A 19,990-nucleotide genomic window follows, 5' to 3' on the forward strand; every position below is an offset into this window, starting at 1 on the left:
CCCTCTGGCCACCAACAGCTAGGTGTCCATTTTGAGGGCTACTGCTCACATGAATCAGCCAGGACAAAGAGGGGCTGCCACCTTTCTCTGAACAGCGGCCGCCAGTTTAAAATCCCTCATTTTATTGCAATGGGGTAATTACATTGCATCTACATGTACATGTGTATGCCAAAATCTCAGTGGTCCAAGCCACTCCTCTTGCTTCCTGCTCCCTCACTTTTACACATCTGAGGAAGTGAAGGCAAATGTTGCAGAGTGTCACCAAAACCTTTAATTAAGCATTCCCATCACCATCCGATGACAGATATGAGAGAAAAGGGAGAACAGAAAGCAAGCTACATTGGGCCGCTGAGATGCACACAGATTTTTTTTTTTTTTTTTTTAATCCATACAGACTTTCTAAAAAATACTGCATGTCAGTCTATGTTGTGAAGATGCAGGCAACTCTAACCCAGCCAATAACCCTTCATCACCAGGTTCATTTTCAGCTCCTCATAAATGCTGGTTCTAATCTCTAAAAGCAGAAATGGCTATCCGGGGGAAAGTTTGAGAGGGCTACACAGGTTTGCCAACCACATCCACACTGTTATCCAATTAATACTGGGCTAAGATTACATGTGAGTGAGCATTTCATAGGTCATTGTAACCACCTCCACCCTTCCGAAATGCTAATATTTTGGGGGAAAAAATCATCCAAGAGAGTAGTAGTGACAGTGTATGATATTGGTGCTCGGCACATTTCCGAAAAAAACTAAAGCCACATTCTGGCAGTCTAATGCATTCCATGATGATTTTGTTAAATCATTAAAATCTGAGAGGCATTTCTCAAAGTGGAGGTGACGATTAGCGCATAATCTGTGTTGCCTGTGAGCCAACGGTCAAAACAGAGCCGGTTCATTTGAGACCGAATTGATGCCAGGTGAAGTTTGAATCAGAGTTGCCATGGTTTAAAGAAAAGGAAAAAAATAATAATAACAGAGCAACGACTCTGAACAGAGTCTCAGTACAGGGTAAAGAATTGTTGGTGGACACTTTGGGACCTTCTGAAGGGCACCGGCAGAGTGCAAGTCGCTCTCTGGGTGTACCGACGACAGTCCAGCGCCTGATTTTAAAAACATGTGGCGGTGAGTCATGAGTCTCGATACTTTCTTACACACGTTTCACTAAGTCACACACTACACAGACCCACACCCAACCATTGACATTAACATCCCCCATTCCTTACATTTGACCAATATATGTAGAAAACTAGACTTTGAAACATATCAGGACCTTCGTACAAATACAAGGGGCCGGGGCGAGGGGGGACTGGTCGGGGGATCGGGGTTGCAGTTCACATGAGTCTTGACGGTCAGTAACATTACTCCAGTCCTACAAGCAATGTTTTGTCATTGGAAAAACAACCCCAAACGGAAAAGAGCAGAGAATTGACACAATAATTAGAATAATCCACTTGCATAGTAATAACACCAGCGTGTGTAGTGTTCTGGGCGAGTCACAGCCTTTGACAGTCCTGTCTGTGAGTGTGTGTATTAGTGTGACACGGTGTGCTCGCGGGATACGACGTACACACACTCCAAGTAAACACAAAGAAAGGCATTGCAAACAATTAGAGGAAGTACCTGGCAATCAAATATACACAAGATTCCTGAATGGAATCAAAATATAATTCCCTTTCACGAGGGTCCTTGGTTCAGGAAGAGACCCCCCTTTCCCCTACCTCCAACCCCCAACCCTCCCTCCTTCTCCTTTGTCCAGGACCACAAAGGAGAAAACCTTATCGCTGAGCATCATAGTGTTGGTCTTCACTGATTTACAGCTGCGGGCAAGACTTGACCTCAGCCCTGGGATCAGATTTCCACAACCGCGTCCCTCGACAAGGGAGAGCGAGCTGATCTGAGGAGTTCTCTGACCGGGAATCAGTGGCTTTCTGCCCTCTTACCCTTATCTTGATCTTCAAATTCAAGTCAGATAAGCTGTTGCCTTCTTGGCCTCAACTCCCTCTACAACATGTAATATAAAGAGACAAGCACAAAAATGAAACACACTAGCATATATGTTTAACAGAACAGGTTCCCTCAGGCCCAGGTCCTGCTCCGGCTGGAAGCTTTTCTTTACAGATTGGCTCCGGCCGATAGAAGGATGGCCGATGCAAAAAACTGGCAGACCACTGCCAGCTTTCCCCTGACTGACAAAATATGGCAACACAGTCCCATGAGGGAAACACGCACATAAGTGTACAAAAACACGCAATCTTGAGGTGGTTCTGCTAAAACTCGCATCTGCTCAGGAGCTCCCTCCTCTAGGGCCAAAACAGAAGAACATCCTCTCCCATTTCTCAGGATATCCCAGGGGTGAAATTACATCCCTCCACTTCCCTCCAGGATGCCGAAGACTAACTGGATCGAGGAACAAGACTTCCTCAGGGAATTTCGTGTTCACCTCACCCATTTTTACAAGACACGTGGAGAAAAGTGGAAGGAATTTGGAGATAAGAGCTCGGTATCCCTTTCTGTTCCGCTTCTCTTTATCAAACAGAACACCACAAGTAGAGAGGGAAGAGAAGAAGAGGAAGAGGGGGGGCCTGCAAACTGGGCTCCATCTCAACCTGATGACAGACAGGAGTGCATACTCATACTCACACGCACACACGCACACACTCACACACCAACAGATGAACACACACACACTCCAGAGATGCTGCCTGGGGAAAGGTTTCGTAAACAAAATTTAAAACTCTACAAAAATAAAATAACAGTATAAAATGCCTTTACATACACACACAAAATTAAATAAGCATTTACTTAAATTCAAAAAAAGAAATACAACATTATTGCACAAAATGAAAAACAGTTTGTTTTTAAGTGTATAAACTGTTTAAAAAAAAAGTAACACTGAACCTCAGGCAGCTTGGCTGTGAGGGTCGAGGCGAGGTCAAGTGAACCTGGTGACAGCATTGGCACCAAGTCCAGTAACAATAAACAAGAAAACAGGAAAACCTGAAGGGAAGATGAGAAAAATAAAATACTGAAAGTAACATAATACTGAAACTACAAAACTGAACCAAAGTCATGCAGAAATGGAAAGGTAGCGATAGCAGGAGGAAGATGCAGAGCTGAGGGCTGCTGTCCCATGTGGTGGCAGCCCCCAGAATGAAAACTGCTGGTCTCTGGTCCTCTGTCTGCCTGTCCATCCTCCTTCCACACGAACAAAGAGCCAGGGTTTGCAGCCAGAGAGGAGGAGAGGGAGGAAAAGTTACGGGGGGGGAGGAGTGGTTTCTATCTGCTGAGGCTAACCGGTAGACTGTCCCTCTTCCTGCGTCGCCAAGTGTTGCGGTGATACTGTGTGTGCGTGTGAGCGTGTGTGTGTCCACGGTTGGCCAGGGCGGGGCCGTTGACCAGCGGCGGGTTGTGGAAGCCCTTCACATTGAACTTGGTTCCGTTCTAAGGAGGGGCAGAGAGACAGGAGACGGGAGAGATGGAGAAAACATAGATGAAGGAAACTTTGAACCCTGTAGATCAACTTGTAAAACACTTGTTACATTATTAGTTACTATGTGTTGAGACAAAGTGAGAATGTGCCAAAAAAACTGTAAATAGATGTAAACACAATGACGCAATCAAACCCATGTAAGAACACACTGCTACACCACTGTATAATATTTTGTGGAAGGATATGAAGAGGTTTTTCTTCTATTAACACCATATTTATTCACCGTTGATGAATAATTTGGCATTTTCAGAACTTATGTTTATCATCTTTCAAGCTGAAATTTAGCTGCTCACATTCTCGTGAACAGAGGCTAAACATGAAGCTGCAGGCAGTAAGCACTTAGCTTAGCATAAATACTGGAAACCAGGGGGAACTGCTAGCCTGGATCTGACGAACTGTAATAATAATAATATTTCCATAGCAGTAACTCTATAGCTCAAATTCCCATCGTATGTCTCATCTATTAAGTGTAAAAACAAGTTTTTAACAGGTTATTTGCTAGTTATTAGCTTGGTTAGTCAGGCTAACCATCTCGCCCTGCTAAGAGGCTAAGCTAACTGCTCACTGGCTATAGCTATACATTTAAAAAAGATAGATTTGTATCCATATATTTATCAACTCCACTGAATAAACTAATCTCCAAAAGGTGGTAACTATTCCTTTAACAAGCTGACAGGCTCTAAGAGTGAGGGGATGAAATGAAAGCGTTGTGCATCATGTCCCGGTTTATCTCATCTCCAATGGCAACAGGTACACGTCAGATGTTGGAACATCAGGCCTGAGTGATTGTGTTGTTGTTTACAGATCATTATGGATTACAGATGGCAATTTCATTTTTATGTTACACAACTGGTCTGAAGAGAGAGACAGAGCGAGCAAGGACTCACTCAGAGGAGTGAGTGAGAGAGACGAGTCGAGACACTTGACAGAGAATGGAGGCTGCTGAAGAGACACAGACATTATGGGATGTTTGAGAGAGTGCGAACAGGTGTGTGTGTGTGTGTGTGTGAGTGAGACAAGTTTGTCTTGACAGTGCGTTTCAGTGTTCGTGTGGCATCTGGCGCCTACCTTGTGTGTGTGGCTGGAGTGGGGGCTGGGCGGAGGCTGGGGGCTGGAAGGGGCAGGGGCATGAGCATGGGCTGGGGGGGGCATGTGGAAGAAGGGGGGGAGCCCGGTGTCTATACACACCTGTCTGCCAGGTAAGGAGTGCATTGTTAGACCACCGGGCAGTGAGACGCGAGCCTGGAGGGAGGGGGAGGAGCAAAAACGGTTAACAACGAAGATAATCAGCCATTTAAAGGGATAGTTCAACATTTGCCATGATCCCTATAGTCTTAGGAGTAGGTTTGTTACCTTTAATTGTCAGTGCAAGCTATTTTTAGAATGGCGGAGCAGAGCCGCGAGCTGCTCAGAGCTACGCTACGGAGGCTAATGGGATTTCTTGGTTTCCTTCATCAAACTCATCAAATACACAATCCACAGTCTGTCGGGGCAGTTTTTCGGCAAGCAGTCTCTGCGTTTGCCTCGAAAACAACTCTGTCTCGTAACTTTCCATTATTATCTCATAGCGTGGTGAATGTGCAGGTCACAACTTGTCCACGGGAGCATTTTGGAGTTGTTGGATTGTGTATTTGATGAGTTTGATGAGGGAAACCAAGAAATCCCATTAGCCTCCATATCACCAACAATTAAAGGTAACAAACCTACTCCTATAGGGATTATGGCAATGGGCCAATTTGCCAAAATTTTGAACTACCCCTTTAAAGGTCAGATTGATGTTTAGAATTTCCACATCTGAATTTCTAATGTTACATCTGCTGCCGTCAGCGTGTGCCTACCTGTGAGCCTGGAGGCATGAGCAGATGGTGTCCTCCCATGCCGGGTTTGCCAGCTCCCATACTGAGCCCCGGCGGCAAAGCCAGGCTGAGATGCGGGAAAGACGGGTACGGCGGCAGGGCTGGCGGAGGGACGGGGCACGGCAACGCTGAATCAGAGTCCTGGCAGATCGGATTGCACGAAAAGAGAAAGAGATGATGAGCAAAGTGTAAGTCACTCGTAACTACTGTCTGTCTGCGCGCTCCCATCGGCTGGGTTAGAGAGACTGTGATGTGGTTCCATCGGGTGGGTGTCTGTATTACACCATTATGCTGCAGGTCAATTATATAATCACAAGAAATTGTAGATGTGTCAGACAATATATCATTTGCAGAGGAACAAATAGACGGTGGTCTACTGCAATTTACTAGTTCAATTTACCCGTGTCATGGGAGTTTCAAAACAGCGAGTGTGGAGTGCAGACAGTATTATGGCAGCAGAGTTCAACAGTGTAGCTGCAACATTAATTGACACTTCACTATGTCAGAATTGACTTGACAGATGGTGTTCGTTTTCCTCTGGTATTTTATACATGGAAAAACTTGACGCTTGACATACACTATAAAACAACTTGATCTGTTTTTTCAGCTTAACCTGTGTGTGTGTGTGTGTGTGTGTGTGTGTGTGTGTGTCTGTGTAATTTCATACGTTGTCTGATCCAGACAGCGAGGAGACGGAGGAGGCCGACGAGTGCTGCTGAGGGCTGGAGATAGACATGGGGGAGTCTGCACTGTGGGGAGACACCGAGTCCCTCTGCTGCTCCTCCGACCCGACTCCGCCTCCCAGCACGCAGCTGGACTCCGGCTCCGACACGGGCTCCTTGGGAGGCGACACTGGAGAGGAACGAGTGATAGGTAAGGATGGATGGATCCTACAGATGCACACACAGATTCTACAGCTGGATTTTAATATGTGTACATGAGCAATTTACATCCTGTTATCATTTTTAATAGTTGACTGAACTAAAATCTAGTTGTGTTTTAAAATATAAATCCGAGTCTTTTTTCTTGAAAAACACATGTAAAAATAATGAAAGAGTTCCTACTTATTAAAATAATCAGTCTTTATCCAGCCTCAGAGTCAAAACAATACACTTTTTAAGTCTGAAGATTGGTACCTCTGTTGTCTGTCCGTGCCAGATCCCGGCCCCCCCACTTCTTAATGATCCATTCCCTGTAGTCGATCACTTCCTGGGTCAACCTGATTATTCTGCCCAAGGTGCTGCAGGAAGGAGAGAGAGGGGAGTTTCTTTAAAGAGCACTGCTTTCATCCAGGGTATCTCAGTTACTCCTGAACAGACTGAACTCTGACCTTTCACAGTCTTTGTTGGGATATGACCGTGCGAGTGGCGACACAGCATGACTCAGGACAGTGTAGGCGTAGTCAAACACCTGCTTGACATGCATGGCACCATAGGAACCCCTCCCCACGTCGTTACCTACAGGCGGCGGGTGAAAAAACATGACAATAGGTGTAGTGTTCTGAGTTGAATTCATTCAGTCAGACTTTATGTTTTCTAAACTCACGCCTGGTTGTGACATTTGATGCAGCTGTTACATGATAATGTATGAAAATACAGAAAGCAACATCAAACTATAACAAAAACGGACACTATAGTATACTGAAGTCTGGCATGTAAGAGCCATGCTGTTCTTGACACCACCACTGGATGGTGCCAAAATACATAATTTACATTGTTCCTCCAAACTTTAATTTACTTTAAAAAAAAAAAGAATAAATCTTAAGTAGATAGTAGGGCTGGGCGATATGAGAAAAAATCCTATCACAATAATTTTTTTCATATCAGTCGATATCGATATATATCACGATAGGACTCAAGTCACTGTTTTTGTGAAGCCTAAATGTTCCATCATACTCACAAGTGAGATTTGAAGATATCAGAAGGTTATTTCTGATTTAAATATTTATTTTTCGTCAAAAATTGAACATTTCAGATGTAATGATTAACATATAAAAGCAATGAGTAGCCTAATAACAGTTTCAGATAAATAAAACTGGTATTATATACAGTTAGTTTCAACCAAATAATTTGATTGGACAAGAGACATACATGAGTGCTGATATACAGTACAACAGCACTGGGTCTTTTTACAGACATTATCACTCCGCTGTTCAGGCGTTCTTTAACATTACATCAGACAGGAGTTAGGTCAGACCGGAGCCAGGCTCCCCATACAGGAGCTGCCCCATCTCTCTGCTGCTGCTACAGTTATAAACGGATGTGAAAATTAAAACCCGGACCTGACGTGGCCCGTCTAATTAGCGATCATTCTCAGCCTAAACCCGGCTGAAAAAGAAATAGGAAGAGAAATCGCCGCGGTTAGCGTTTGCTTCGCAAGTGGCCAGTGTTTAGGTCGGCACAGCTGAACAGTGTCGCTCTGGTGTGAGCAGCAGCAGCAGCAGTAGCAGCAGCAGCAGCAGCAGAGCAGCCACGCCGTGACTGCGCTCCCTTTGATGTGTGACGGCGAGCCGCTCCGACTGCCTGCTGTCTCCGTGGTTAAAGTTTAGGGTTGTTTACACCTACTGTATTAGAGTTCAATCAATCTGGGTTAATGTAAACATAGTGTACCACGTCTTTTCGCGGTCACTCGTTCTCCTCCATTTTTTCTTTCGAGGCAACACTCATTCTCTCTCTCTTTTTTACTGGCGATGCCCCGCTGCTGACGCCAGGCTGCAGCAGTCCAAACATTACCACGTGTTGTTGTGCTGTGTACAGTCTTCCTGTGCTGTGTCAATCTAACCTGGTTGGCTCAGCCAGTGGTTCAGCGCGGCGCAACTCTCGTTTTCATTGGCTGTTTCAAAACATGAATGAATGAAACCTATCGACTTTCTATCGACCACGTTTCATATTGCTATTGAGTAAAGTTATATCGCGATATATATCGTTATCGTTTTATCGCCCAGCCCTAGTAGATAGTCATAGAGATAGTAATAGTCAGCCATTACATTTCTATGTACAATCATCTTAAACCAAAATCAAAATCAAAACACACACCTGGAAGCAGTGGGTCCTCTATGCAGAGCATGGATGGCCTGTATCCGTTTGTCATGGCCTTCATGATCTCCTCTTTGGCTATGTATGCGCCCCCGTTTTTGATACGAATCCCTGTTTTCAAGTAGTTGAAGTGACGGCCGTACAACTCAAAGAACTCGATCAGCAGGACCCCCAAGTTCTCATTAGGGTTCCTGGCATCAATGCGAGGATGGAGCTGTAGAGAGGGTGCAGGGCGTCTCGGTATTATGTATTTAAACCAGTGTTATTATGAATACTGTTGTTCTACTGTGAACACTGTTGCTGACATAAGATGAATATGATCACTTCCTGCAAGGCTGCAAACACTCCTATGACCATGTGATCATGTGGACTGCTTTTATCTAAAGCCTGGCGTGTGCTAGGGCTGCTTTTTTTTTCTCTTACTTTTTTAATAGCCAACATAAAACAACATGTACTCAACATAAAACTACAACAACACATAACATATTCAACAACATATATCTAACAACATAGAAATAGATCAAACTTTTTATACGTGCACCATAAATTCATATCATAACTCAAATAAATAAATGATTATGGAAAGGGAAAAAAACAACAACATTAAACCATATTAAATCTTCATCCCAAGTTTTTGTTATTGCCAAAACTTCCCATCTTTTTTCATCTTTGCACTATTTTTCTAGATTTTTGGCAGTATCTTTGTTTGCAAATAATGATGTTTGATGAACAGTATAAAAATATCTCTCGGGGTAGTGTTTAGCTCAGTTGGTAGAGCACCCGCCCCATGTGTTGAGGCTATAGTCCTCACTGCAGGTGGCCCCGGTTCGAATCCCACGTCGAGCGGCCCTATCCAGCCTGTCATTCCCCCTCTCTCTGCCTCCCCATTTCCTGTCTCTCTCAACTATCCTATCAAATAAAGGCATGAAAAGCCTAAAAATATATATTAAAAAAAAAATCTCAAATCAAGCTGTCCTTAACTTTTAAATATGAAGGCTTTCCTAAGCAGGACAATAGTATTTAACAGCATATTTTGTGCTGGGGCTGCTTTACTGCTGTTGTGCTTGTGTACCTGTAGGAAGCTGATGACCATGAGGATGAGACTGTAGGAGCTGATGCCCCCGGTGAAGACCTCGTTCAGGTCTCTCTGCAGCAGGAACTGCTTCAGCACAAAGATCAGGTAAGGCAGCACTGGATACTTCTGAAAAGAGGAGAGACAGCGGATGATTCAGTCAAAGCGCCGATTAAAGGAGCGGCACAGAAGGGGAATGTACTAGATGAAAAATGTGTTCAGGTTCAATTTGCATGACGTAGGGAGAAGTTGGGGGGAATTTCCGAGATGGGGCGAGACATTTAAAGTGCAAATTATTCAAATGACTGCAAATAATCATAATACATCACCTCCCATCAGGAGTGTGAATTATTTGGCTTAAGATCAATTCGACTTTGTGATTCAGTGGTTTGGCAATGTGACACAACAGCAATTACAGTTTCCTGTTAAACTCGAGTGGATTCTGTAAACTGATTCGATTCAGGAGCTATAACCATCAAACATAGACAGTATATCTATGCAAATATGGATTACAGCTGATCGTGTGACAGAATCCTGGTCCAACAAATTGCTAGATTCACCAGCGTTACCTCCGGTCATACTGCTGTGTACACTGGTCGCGTTTTCCTCACTAATTTGGAGACAGACTGTTCCCATTCTATCCGACTGAGCTATCTGTCAGCACCAAGCAGCGAAAACTCCCTGTTGAGGCCATGATTACTGCTGAAACCACAGAGATTCATTGTTATTATCGTCTCAGTACGAGGCAGTTGAAGAATCGTAACTAGTAATCAATGTAATATACAAACTGTTACATCTACTTAGAGCAAAAATACTAAATCTAGGGTTTCCAACTGGGCCAAACGTATTAAAAGGTATTAAACGAGGCTTCCTAGAGCTACAAATTGATAATATGTCGAAAACCCCTGAGGGCCTGGGAATGAGAATTACAAATATGTTCATTTTCCTATTGAAAAGGCAGCACAACCTCTTGGCAGTGCGTGTGTGTGCGCATATCTGTGCCAGTGGAGCAGCAAGGCTTGGGGCTTGACATTTCAAATATGCTTTTAAGAAGTGAGAACAAGCCTTGGAGGTACGCTGTTCCGACCTGACCTATGAGAGTTAACTCGGAGGTGACCTCTCAGTGTTCGGGGCTGCACAGGAGTCGGTCACATCCCACGCATGAACAACATCAACTATCACTGAATCAACGCCGAGTGTGGCTGTCAACAGCTGCCTGTCAAGCCCTGACATGTGTTCCCAGAGAGACGTGACACAAATATGCAACAACAACTAGGAAATGGACAAAAGGCTGAACCTGACAGATCCCTGAAATATAAGCACCTGGAATTCCTCTCGCGCATTATCTACTACAGCCGTGACTAAAGCCGGCACGGATCCACCTTCGGCAGGAATTCCGTCGGTGCCACGGGCTGAAAATCACCTCAGTCTGGCAACCGAGTCTTCAGCAACACAAAGACTCTGTTTGAGTTAAGTGAAGAGTATGCTGAGCACTGTTGCTGGGGTCTGTTCCAGCTCCACTTTGGAAATGAGTTAAGCCAGGACAAGATTGGAGAGAAGTGTAATACTCTAAAATGCTGGCTTGTCTCATTCCCAGGGGGAATTTCCAAAGGTCTGTATTTAGACCCGGATGTAAAATGGTAATTATGTGACTCCTCTGGTGGTTTTTATTTAAACATGTCTACACGACCTTTTCCTGCGCTCTTCCTCGATCTGTATGTACCGCCTGTAGCCATATCCCATTGAATCTCAACACTTCTATGTGTCATCTGTTGCCTCCTGATCTGTTTTATCTATCAAATAAACGACGCACACGGTTCCTCGGCCTGTGGGTCCTGACAGCAGAAGGTCTGCCTCACCTTCACGTAGTCTTTAATGAAGCTCGCCGCCTTGACTCCAGTCTCCACGTTGAAACTGATGTCCACCTTCACCTCGGTCTCCTGGTCTGTCAGCTTGATGATTGGCACCTGAAAGTGGGAAAAGTGACAAATATTAGCAAAGATTACAGGCAAGTCATTAGTTCAAAAAAAAAAAAAAAAAGTGGAGGGGGTGGGGGGTTGATGCGAAATCAGCAGAAAAAAGAATGAATATTTAGCCATTAGCTACTTATTATCATGTCAGTCACTTTCAGCATCGGAGCCTACGGTGGTTTGCCTGGTCGTGTGCGCGCCCCACAGAGGATACCACATGCACCCAACGCTCCCACTGTGGTGTTGCAGCTGCACGCTGCCGACACCGAGCCGCGGAGCAACGCCTCAACTTTGACACAATGACAGGAAGTTCCGATTGGACTGAGCTGGAGTAAACAAGGGAGTATCTCTCCGGCCTGAGCTCAATCGGCGATTCTCATGAAGTGAAGTAGAGCTGACAACGTAAACAACATTACAGTGGTCCACAATAACAACAACAACAATCATGGCAGACTGTGCGATGGATCACGCAAACAGATGGAGGACACTAATTGATTCTCGCAGGTGAGGTCATCTCTTTTTGACTCATCTTTGCACAGAGATAAAAGAGTGGAGGATACTTTTAACTGACCGTTTGAAGTCTAGAAGAACTTTTCTAGGAATGTAAAAAGCGCTGCCAATGTTTTATTTGCCTGGGTTTTCTCCAATTCCCTTCTTGGTTTCCCCATTTACTGGAGCTGTAATATTTTATTACCTACTGTGAAGGATAAAGCCTTTAAGAGTAAGAGTGAAATTACACGTCAGACTATTCTATTATACAGAGCGTTTATCACGGCATCAGAGAACATGGAATAATCAATTACCGTTTTATTGACGTCTCTTGTATTTGATGGGTTTCTGTTATTACGAGGCCGGTTTATTCTAAGCGCAGAGTATGAACACAGGATGACATAATGCCTGGAAGATTTGAGACACATGGCCTGAATGCCACTATACTCACTGTAGCCTTGTCCAGCACTTTGATGGAGAAAGGTTCTGCCACGTTGTGTTTGCGAAGAGCCTGCTCCAGCTCTTGTAGTGGGGGGCGCTCCCACTTCCCAAACACCACCAGGTCAATGTCACTGGGGGCGCAGAAAAAAGGTCACAGTTAAAATTCTGACAAACAAAACAAAAACAGCATGTACGAAATGCTCGTCTATCTTGCCTTGTTGGGAGGTAGAGCCCCGTGCTGAAGCTGCCAAAGATTTGGACCTGTAAAAACAATGACTCAAATATATCACAAAGATGAACAGAACCACAGCAGTTCAAGTGTTAGAGAGACAATGTTTATTTCAGCAAGGAATATTTGAAGAAAAACAATGACATTTCCAACTCTCTCCTAGCCCTGTCTAACTATAATGCACATGACAATATGCGTTTGAACAATGACAAATCCTGTATCGAGCAATAGCTCATTTGCGGCGATGATGTACGTATCCAATTCAGATGTTTGCAAACTACCAGGAACTAGGTATTTCCGGGTTCCACTTCAGAGACGGTGAACGCTGCCAAGTGTGGTGTGCTGCCAAGTTAAGTATACAATAGTTAGAAAAAATGCTGCGTTTTGGAGAGGGGGGTGTGGGGTGGAGGGGTTGGGGAGAGGGCTCCGAGCAAAAGCTCTCCAAAGGAAACAGAATGGAGTTCTTTCCCGTTCCGTCTGGTAAATACGACAAGGCAACAGCACAAAGACAAGGCAGGATTAATAGGTTGAAATGAAAAGGGAGGCCGACACAAATCAGAGGCTTGATCCATTTACCTGACAATCTGGCTGGGGGAAGACTGGCAGCCAACAAATCACTGCTGCACGTGTTTTACATGATTAAGTAATGAGAGGGGCGCTGCATCAACCCCAGTGTACTCCTCAACCTGCTGCAAGAGCCCACCCTCCCCGTTTCGCTCATATAGGGTGCAAATGCCTCCAGTCATCAATGGACTGTTGATTGATTTACTCTGAAATGTCAAAACTGACTAAATGAAAGTGGACGATTGAGAAGTTTGCTCTGCAAGGTATTAAAATCCAGAAAGTAGGAGGAATTGACTGCAATAAACAGTGGGATGTGTGTGTGTGTGTGTGTGTGTGTGTGTGTGTGTGTGTATGTCTCACATCAGCAGTGGGCCACAGATCCTTGATGATCATCTCTATCCGGTTCACCACCTCCTTCCTCATAGCTGCCTCCTCCGGCCGAGGAGACATGAAGTTGTAGAAGTCCATCACCTCCTCGTGGAGCCTGTGGGGAGAGGAGATTGACAGAAAAGGGTTATTCTAACTGTGAACTGTACATGACGGCAAATATGGTCTAATGGTGCGTTCCAGGCAACCCGTAACTCGTATTTTTCCGACCTGTTCCTATGGTTACCCGTTAGAACGTACAGTCAAACTCGTAACTTCCCACCTGTGAACTCGTACTAGATCGATCTACTCCCAGTTCCCAGTTCGTAACTCGTAACTTGCCTGGAACGCTACAAACTCGTAACTGGTGACTTGAAGTCGTGACTTACGGGTTAAAAAGCCTGCCTGGAACGCACCATAAGTCTATGATTTACTTTTTTTTTTTTTTTTACTGCAAATGTGGATGGAACTGACAATAGCATGAGGATATCTTCTAAAAATTACACACATACCAGATTTGGCCTACATTTTGGAAAAAAAAAAACTTCTCCAGATGGGCTGAGATATGCTTCTTTATCACTGTTCTAGTTAACCGTCATCATACCAGGCCAGTGCCAGACATGCAAAGCAATGGCATAGAATATTCTGGCATAAGTACTGTCTAGTTTTTGTTTGCTGGTTTTCTACTAAACTTGAGCAGTAGTATCAGAACAATCATGTGTAGCATTGACATTATACTTATACATTGTCTGCACTCACTGCATCAAGAAGACAAGACCAATATACATTGCTATAAAGCAATATTATAATTTCCAATAACAGACTTGTATAAACCTTAAAAAGTGACATAACCATTCTTCTACATGAAAATCCATAGGAGTTCACACAACTTCACTTTACAATTATAACATCTTAACCGCTTCAAAGCATAATTCACTTTTTAAAAATTTCCCTAACCTGACCTCAATGCTAGACTTAGCCCTATGCCCGACAGCAACTGTAATCTTAGCCTTTCACATAGCCACTGGCCCAGAAATAAGCCAGGACAGAAGTGCTCACAGTAACGAGGGAAGCAGACTTTTTTTCCTTTCTTACTACAAGTGAACTCCAAACAAAAAGGTACAAGCACAACAACAACAACAACAACACACCTCTAAGGTTCTACGAGGGATGTGATGTGAAAAAGGGGTTTAGTAAAACACAGGAAGGGGCCAAATGATTCAGTCGGCCTGAGAGTCCCGAGCCCTTATTGTTACTGCTGATATGGCTCAGCGTTTGGCAGGAGAGTGGCACATTTAACGTAAAGATATCTGACCAGTCAAATGCCTCTGAACAGTGGAACTCTGTTCAACCCCATGGCCATTCATTTTTCGAGGAATGCATGCCATGATGTCAGTGTGAAATACAGAACAGGGACGCTGTCACAATCAATTACCAGGGCCCTGGAGGAAATGCAGGCAGCCCGTGTGCCCACTCCTTGGTGAAAACTCTCTGCCAGCAAGCCAGGGACAGGGCGTATCCATGCCAATAGTCCACCACTGACAGAGGCCATAGTTATTGTTGGGCCATCCACAATCACAGCCATCTCTGACAAGCTAGTTCAGAGTCAAACATCTTTCTTCAACAACTTTAGGACCCGGTATAAAAGTGTTCCCTGTTGCAGTCTACAACAACATTAACCTCCCCACCAGGACAGCCATGTATCTTACTGAGGGAATCAATGACACACTTTTCCATCAACCTAAAATTAATCTCTGATCATCACAATTTTAATGTCGCATAACTATCCAGTTATTTATATTTCCAATTTGAAGAGCAAATCCCACTATGTTTGACTTCAAAGAGTGTCCCTGAAGGCAAAACCTCTACAAGACTTGTCAGTGCACAAGCCAAAACTTGCTTCTGAAAACTTGTAGCAACACAAATACCCAGACAGAATGAAATACATTATTCATTTGTATTGATGAAGAACGACGTGCCAGTTAAGTGTGGATTAGTGATACTGGGGGGCTTAGTATGAAGATTGTGGAACTGCTTTTATGACAAACATCAAGTCTTTGTCGAGAAAATTCCCAGATGAGTGCCAGCAGTCCTTACAAATATCACAAGTTCCTGCAACACATTTGGAAGTTCCTCTTTCTTTTTTTTGTGAGAGCGCCTCTGGCAGAGCCAAATAACTACAGTTTTTAAAAAAGAATCATGATGCAGCCTTTTAAAGAGCTCTTAATACAGTAATGGTGGAGATGTATACAACATCTATTAACTATCCATAGACAAACACAGTAAAAGTTACATACAACAAAAATAAACACTTTAGATTAGTTAAGATGGACTGTTTTCATGTTTCTCTGGTCAGTTTTGGTGTAGTCACACCCCTGCCTGTGCTATGTCACACTGACAATGAACACCATAAGGAATCAACTGGAAAGAGACGGTGTGACTGAAGGTCAGTTATCCAGAGTGACCACAGTGGAGTAAAGATGTGCAACGTACTGATTTATAGTCTTACTTCACTCTGAGTCAGTATTTATTAAATTTAGTGAAAGCTTGTACTAAAACATACACCAAGTTTCTCTAACTTCATTCTCGTAGTAAAATGAGTGAGTAGTTTTATGATGAATGAACAGCCCAGGCACATTGGCGACCTCACGTTGGTGAGGGACTGAACAAATCAGTTACTTCTGTCTGTATTACACAAGTTCAGTGTTATGCAGCCCCGTTAGCTAAGACCTATGGGGAGGTTATAGAGTCTCAACTCTGGCTTTCACATTTGCCTGGTTTAGTACACTTGGCTCAAGTAAAATATTCATTTTGTTACAAAGTTGCTTGTTTACTGACTTTAATGTGGAGACAAAATTGGAAAACGTTAAGTTAGCCAAGTTAGCTACAAGCTCCTCGCTCCGGTTAAAAAAAAAGAAAAAAGAAAAAGCACTAAAAGTCAACATTTCCGGTGAACAAAAATCTTAGAAATAAACCACCCACTGAAAAACACTAGGATTAAATTATCTCATGTATTATATTAATGTACAATTTCACATAATGTGCGTTTTCCAGTCATACTTAGTTGTTTTTTTCTCTGCTAATCTCCATTTTATTTAACGGCCCGGTTCAAACTTTGAAAGGAAAATCACAGCACTTCCGGTCTCGCGCTGGCCGTCTACCGCTGCCTTTACGCAAAGATGTAACGGCAGTTTTTTTTTTTTTCTGCCAGCCCAACTACTCCTGCTACCGCCGCTACTACGACACTGGATGCGCTATCTTATCGAATAATATTGGTTGACACACACATCAAATAAAACCCAATAATGCTGAACACATACATGAATTAACGTGTCCCCCTGCCGTTAAAACGGTAACGTTAGCTTCCTAATCCCCCAGCAGCGAGAGTGTGGACCCACTCACCCAATGACCCCGGGGTTGTACTTCCTCGTCTTCCACGGCGTCCAAGTGCTCTCATAATTGCTATTAGTGCAGTTTGAAAGCAAATAATTCATCCCATAAGTGCTCGCCTTGTTGTCACTTTTCCTCCTGCCCGGGTGGTGACTGTGTGTGTGGTTTATTACAGGTACGGAGGGGTGAACCTGGTGACGCTTCACGCATATCTGCTGTACATTGAAAGCCGGGTGCTCCTGTAACGTTAGGTGACGGTGGTGGTGGTGATGGTGATGATGGTGGTGGTGGTAGAGGTTGACATTGTTGTCCATGCTGTCGCTCAGGCTGAAGAGCAGATTGGCACCCCCGACGTTTTTATTAACGTTGCCCGTTTCATTTCCACCCATAGTCCTCTCAAGTGAGCAGCCGGAGGGGGGACTGTCCGTCCCGGACTCCTGTGAGGAGGAGGAAGAGGAGGAGGACGACGACGACGACGAGGAGGAGACAGGTCCCGTCTTCTGGGGCAGGATTTTCCCCTCACCTGGTTCAGCGGTGCTGGCCGTGCTGAAGGCGCTGTGTACGTTCCCGTTGGACAGCGCTATGCCCAGCGAGGACATCGCAGCGCTGCCGTTCATGATGCTGTGATGGCTGCTGCCGCCGCCGCCGCTGCTCCGACCGGCAGTAACGTTACCGCTGCTGCAAACGCTCTTGCTCGATGCCACCGCGGTCGCCACATTTTTTAAAACATCCAACGCAGCGTAACTGACGCACTGGTTGTGGTTTTGATTGTGGAGCTGCTGCTGAGCGGAGAGCGTCCGTACTCCCTGAGAGGTCTCCCAGACGTGCATCCACAAGGCGTTCGCAGGTCCTTTCTGTTCGGGCTGAATCCAGGCTACCCTCGGATCCATTCAACTTCTTTTCTCTGGTAGTCCCCCCCCCCTCCCCTACTACAGTCTAAAGCTAGCGAGCCCCGTCGTGAATCTGCGCCGCTCTCTGGACCTCCTGTAAAGGTCGCTACGAACGTCCGGGGTTACGAAAAGAGAAGTATTTAAACATTAAACCGAATTAGGACCATTGATAAAGTGGCCCCCTTTGCACCGCTAGCTGGGAAAAAAATGCTAGCTGAATCCTACGAGATTCCAATATGGCGTATTCCCTTCAAATCCATGCGCAGGCGCCGTGCAGAGGGGTTTCTTTAAATGATGACTGCGCCCCCCCTCCCCGTCCGCCCACTTCTTCATCACTCCGGCCGGTTGATGAATTGCACTGAATACATATTTGAATTTTTTCTCTGATAAATATTTAAATGAACAACAAATGAAATAGCCGTTAAAACGCCAATAATGAATACTGGCTCGTCGAGCAGGGTCTCTGGGAACTCAGAGGTCCTTGTAGTGTAGTGGGCTATCTCTCCACCTCCCGGCTGTCACCGCTGGGTGGAGGGAATGAGTGGGTGGGTTCATAGGGTATCCCCATCGATACGAGGCTGATCGGTTGCTGGACCTTGCAGGAGTGACAGCTGTTAGTAGCTGTTTTCTAGTGTTGTAGTCAAGACCACTTAACCCGGGAGGACTGTCAAGGGGGGCGAGACCAAACCAATGCGAGACCATTTTCAAGACCATTACTATACTATTCAGTGCCAGCTATCATAGTAATCATGTTGCTTGATATTTACATTATCCCTCAGCTAAAAAGAAAATATGTTTTATAGCTATAAAATAGCCTATTAATTGAAACAAAGTTTGGATTGAACAGAAAATAGCAGCACAGAACCTGCAAAGTCTCCCACTTTGGAAACTGGTGCAACCAAGTTTTTCAGATGGTTACATATACTTTTTTAGAACAATTTTAATTGTTGTTAAGTTATTGAATTACCAAAGTGAGCAAGTGACAGAGAGAGAGAGAGGTTAAAAAAAATTGTCACTGCAGCTGTGGCCTTCTTCAGAAAAAAAAATCCTGAGTCCAGCTTGACCAAGTAAAAAGTCAATTCCGAGACAAGACCAAGACCTTAAAAATGTGGTCTCAAGACTGGTCTCGAGTACTACAACACTAGTATTTTCAGCTTCAACCATAACAAGCTTGTTAGGTAGCCTATTAATAAGGGCAAATGTGTGGATGTTTTTTGTCGGTGGAGAGACAGATTGGGGGCCTCAGGGAGTCTGTCTTGTGGGTAATCCAGGTATGGATGCTCAGCTTCATCCACTGTAAACACCTGAAATCCTTGGAAAATAGAGAATGGAGCAACATTACTGAAAATACAGTTTACATAGAGTCCTCTTTGTGTTGTCAGCTGGCATCTGAGATACTGCTGGGGGCTAAGATAACAACCCCTGGCTATTGAAATGCTGCTTACATACATTCAAACAGCAGAAAACTCACACTGCATTCCACAGAGGGACACAACTTGTTTTTTCCCACCATCTAAAAGTTTCACTTTATTATTTCACATGTAGGCTACGCCGCGGTGGCTGCTGAGATCCAAAAGCTCATTTTCTAGGGGGCAATACACAGCAGGTGGTGTTGATCATCCCAGCCGCTCTGTGCCGCCCTGTGCCGCCCAGCCCTGGTAGCCTATAACAGCCATCTCCCAGCCCATTAAACTCTGTGATGGAGTGGAGGCAGGCTGGGTAAGACATAACCAGCACCTACTGGGATGCATATGCATGTAAAAGGGAGAGTGAGGGGGAGAGCTTCTTGCATAATGCCCGCCCCCAACTCACGTGTAGCATGTGACAGAGTCAAGGAAAACCCCCCAGAGCAAACTATGTGTCAGCTAGGATATGTAGCTCTTTGTGTAACACACTCAGGCGTACACACAGCTGCTCACTCCCACTGTACGCCCGTAGAAATCCATGCTCTTCTATCTCCTGCTGTATGAAACGCAGGGCTTTGATTGACACACCAGTTTGAATAGGTTATTCCTCTCATCTCTCATGTCACAGTGTCGGCTCAAGCCAAACGCTGACACTGACTGTGTGCCAGTGCGTGTGTTTGTGATTTCAAGCCTGGTTTGCCTCATTGTCAGCTTTTATGGGATTACCACATTGGTGACGACCGGACCACACATATACACACGCACTTTCACGCATATATAAACAGAGACA

General features: G+C 44.6%; 1 protein-coding gene across 1 annotated transcript; it reads right to left on the minus strand.

Annotated features, from left to right (window-relative positions):
- Positions 1–403: 403 nt before the first annotated feature.
- Positions 404–18,052, minus strand: tent4a (terminal nucleotidyltransferase 4A). The gene is made up of 13 exons (XM_085791958.1): positions 16,917–18,052; positions 13,509–13,632; positions 12,570–12,616; positions 12,366–12,486; positions 11,315–11,422; positions 9,456–9,584; positions 8,384–8,597; positions 6,679–6,805; positions 6,485–6,588; positions 6,016–6,200; positions 5,331–5,489; positions 4,561–4,734; positions 404–3,443 (listed from the first exon to the last, which is right to left on the minus strand). The coding sequence occupies exons 1-13, from the start codon at positions 17,792–17,794 to the stop codon at positions 3,279–3,281; spliced, it is 2,535 nt and encodes an 844-aa protein (XP_085648084.1). The 5' UTR covers positions 17,795–18,052; the 3' UTR covers positions 404–3,278.
- Positions 18,053–19,990: the final 1,938 nt, after the last annotated feature.

Source organism: Trachurus japonicus, chromosome 11 (genome assembly GCF_045865225.1).
Source record: "Trachurus japonicus isolate A0001 chromosome 11, Traja_1.0".
In the NCBI taxonomy this organism is placed as follows: domain Eukaryota; kingdom Metazoa; phylum Chordata; class Actinopteri; order Carangiformes; family Carangidae; genus Trachurus; species Trachurus japonicus.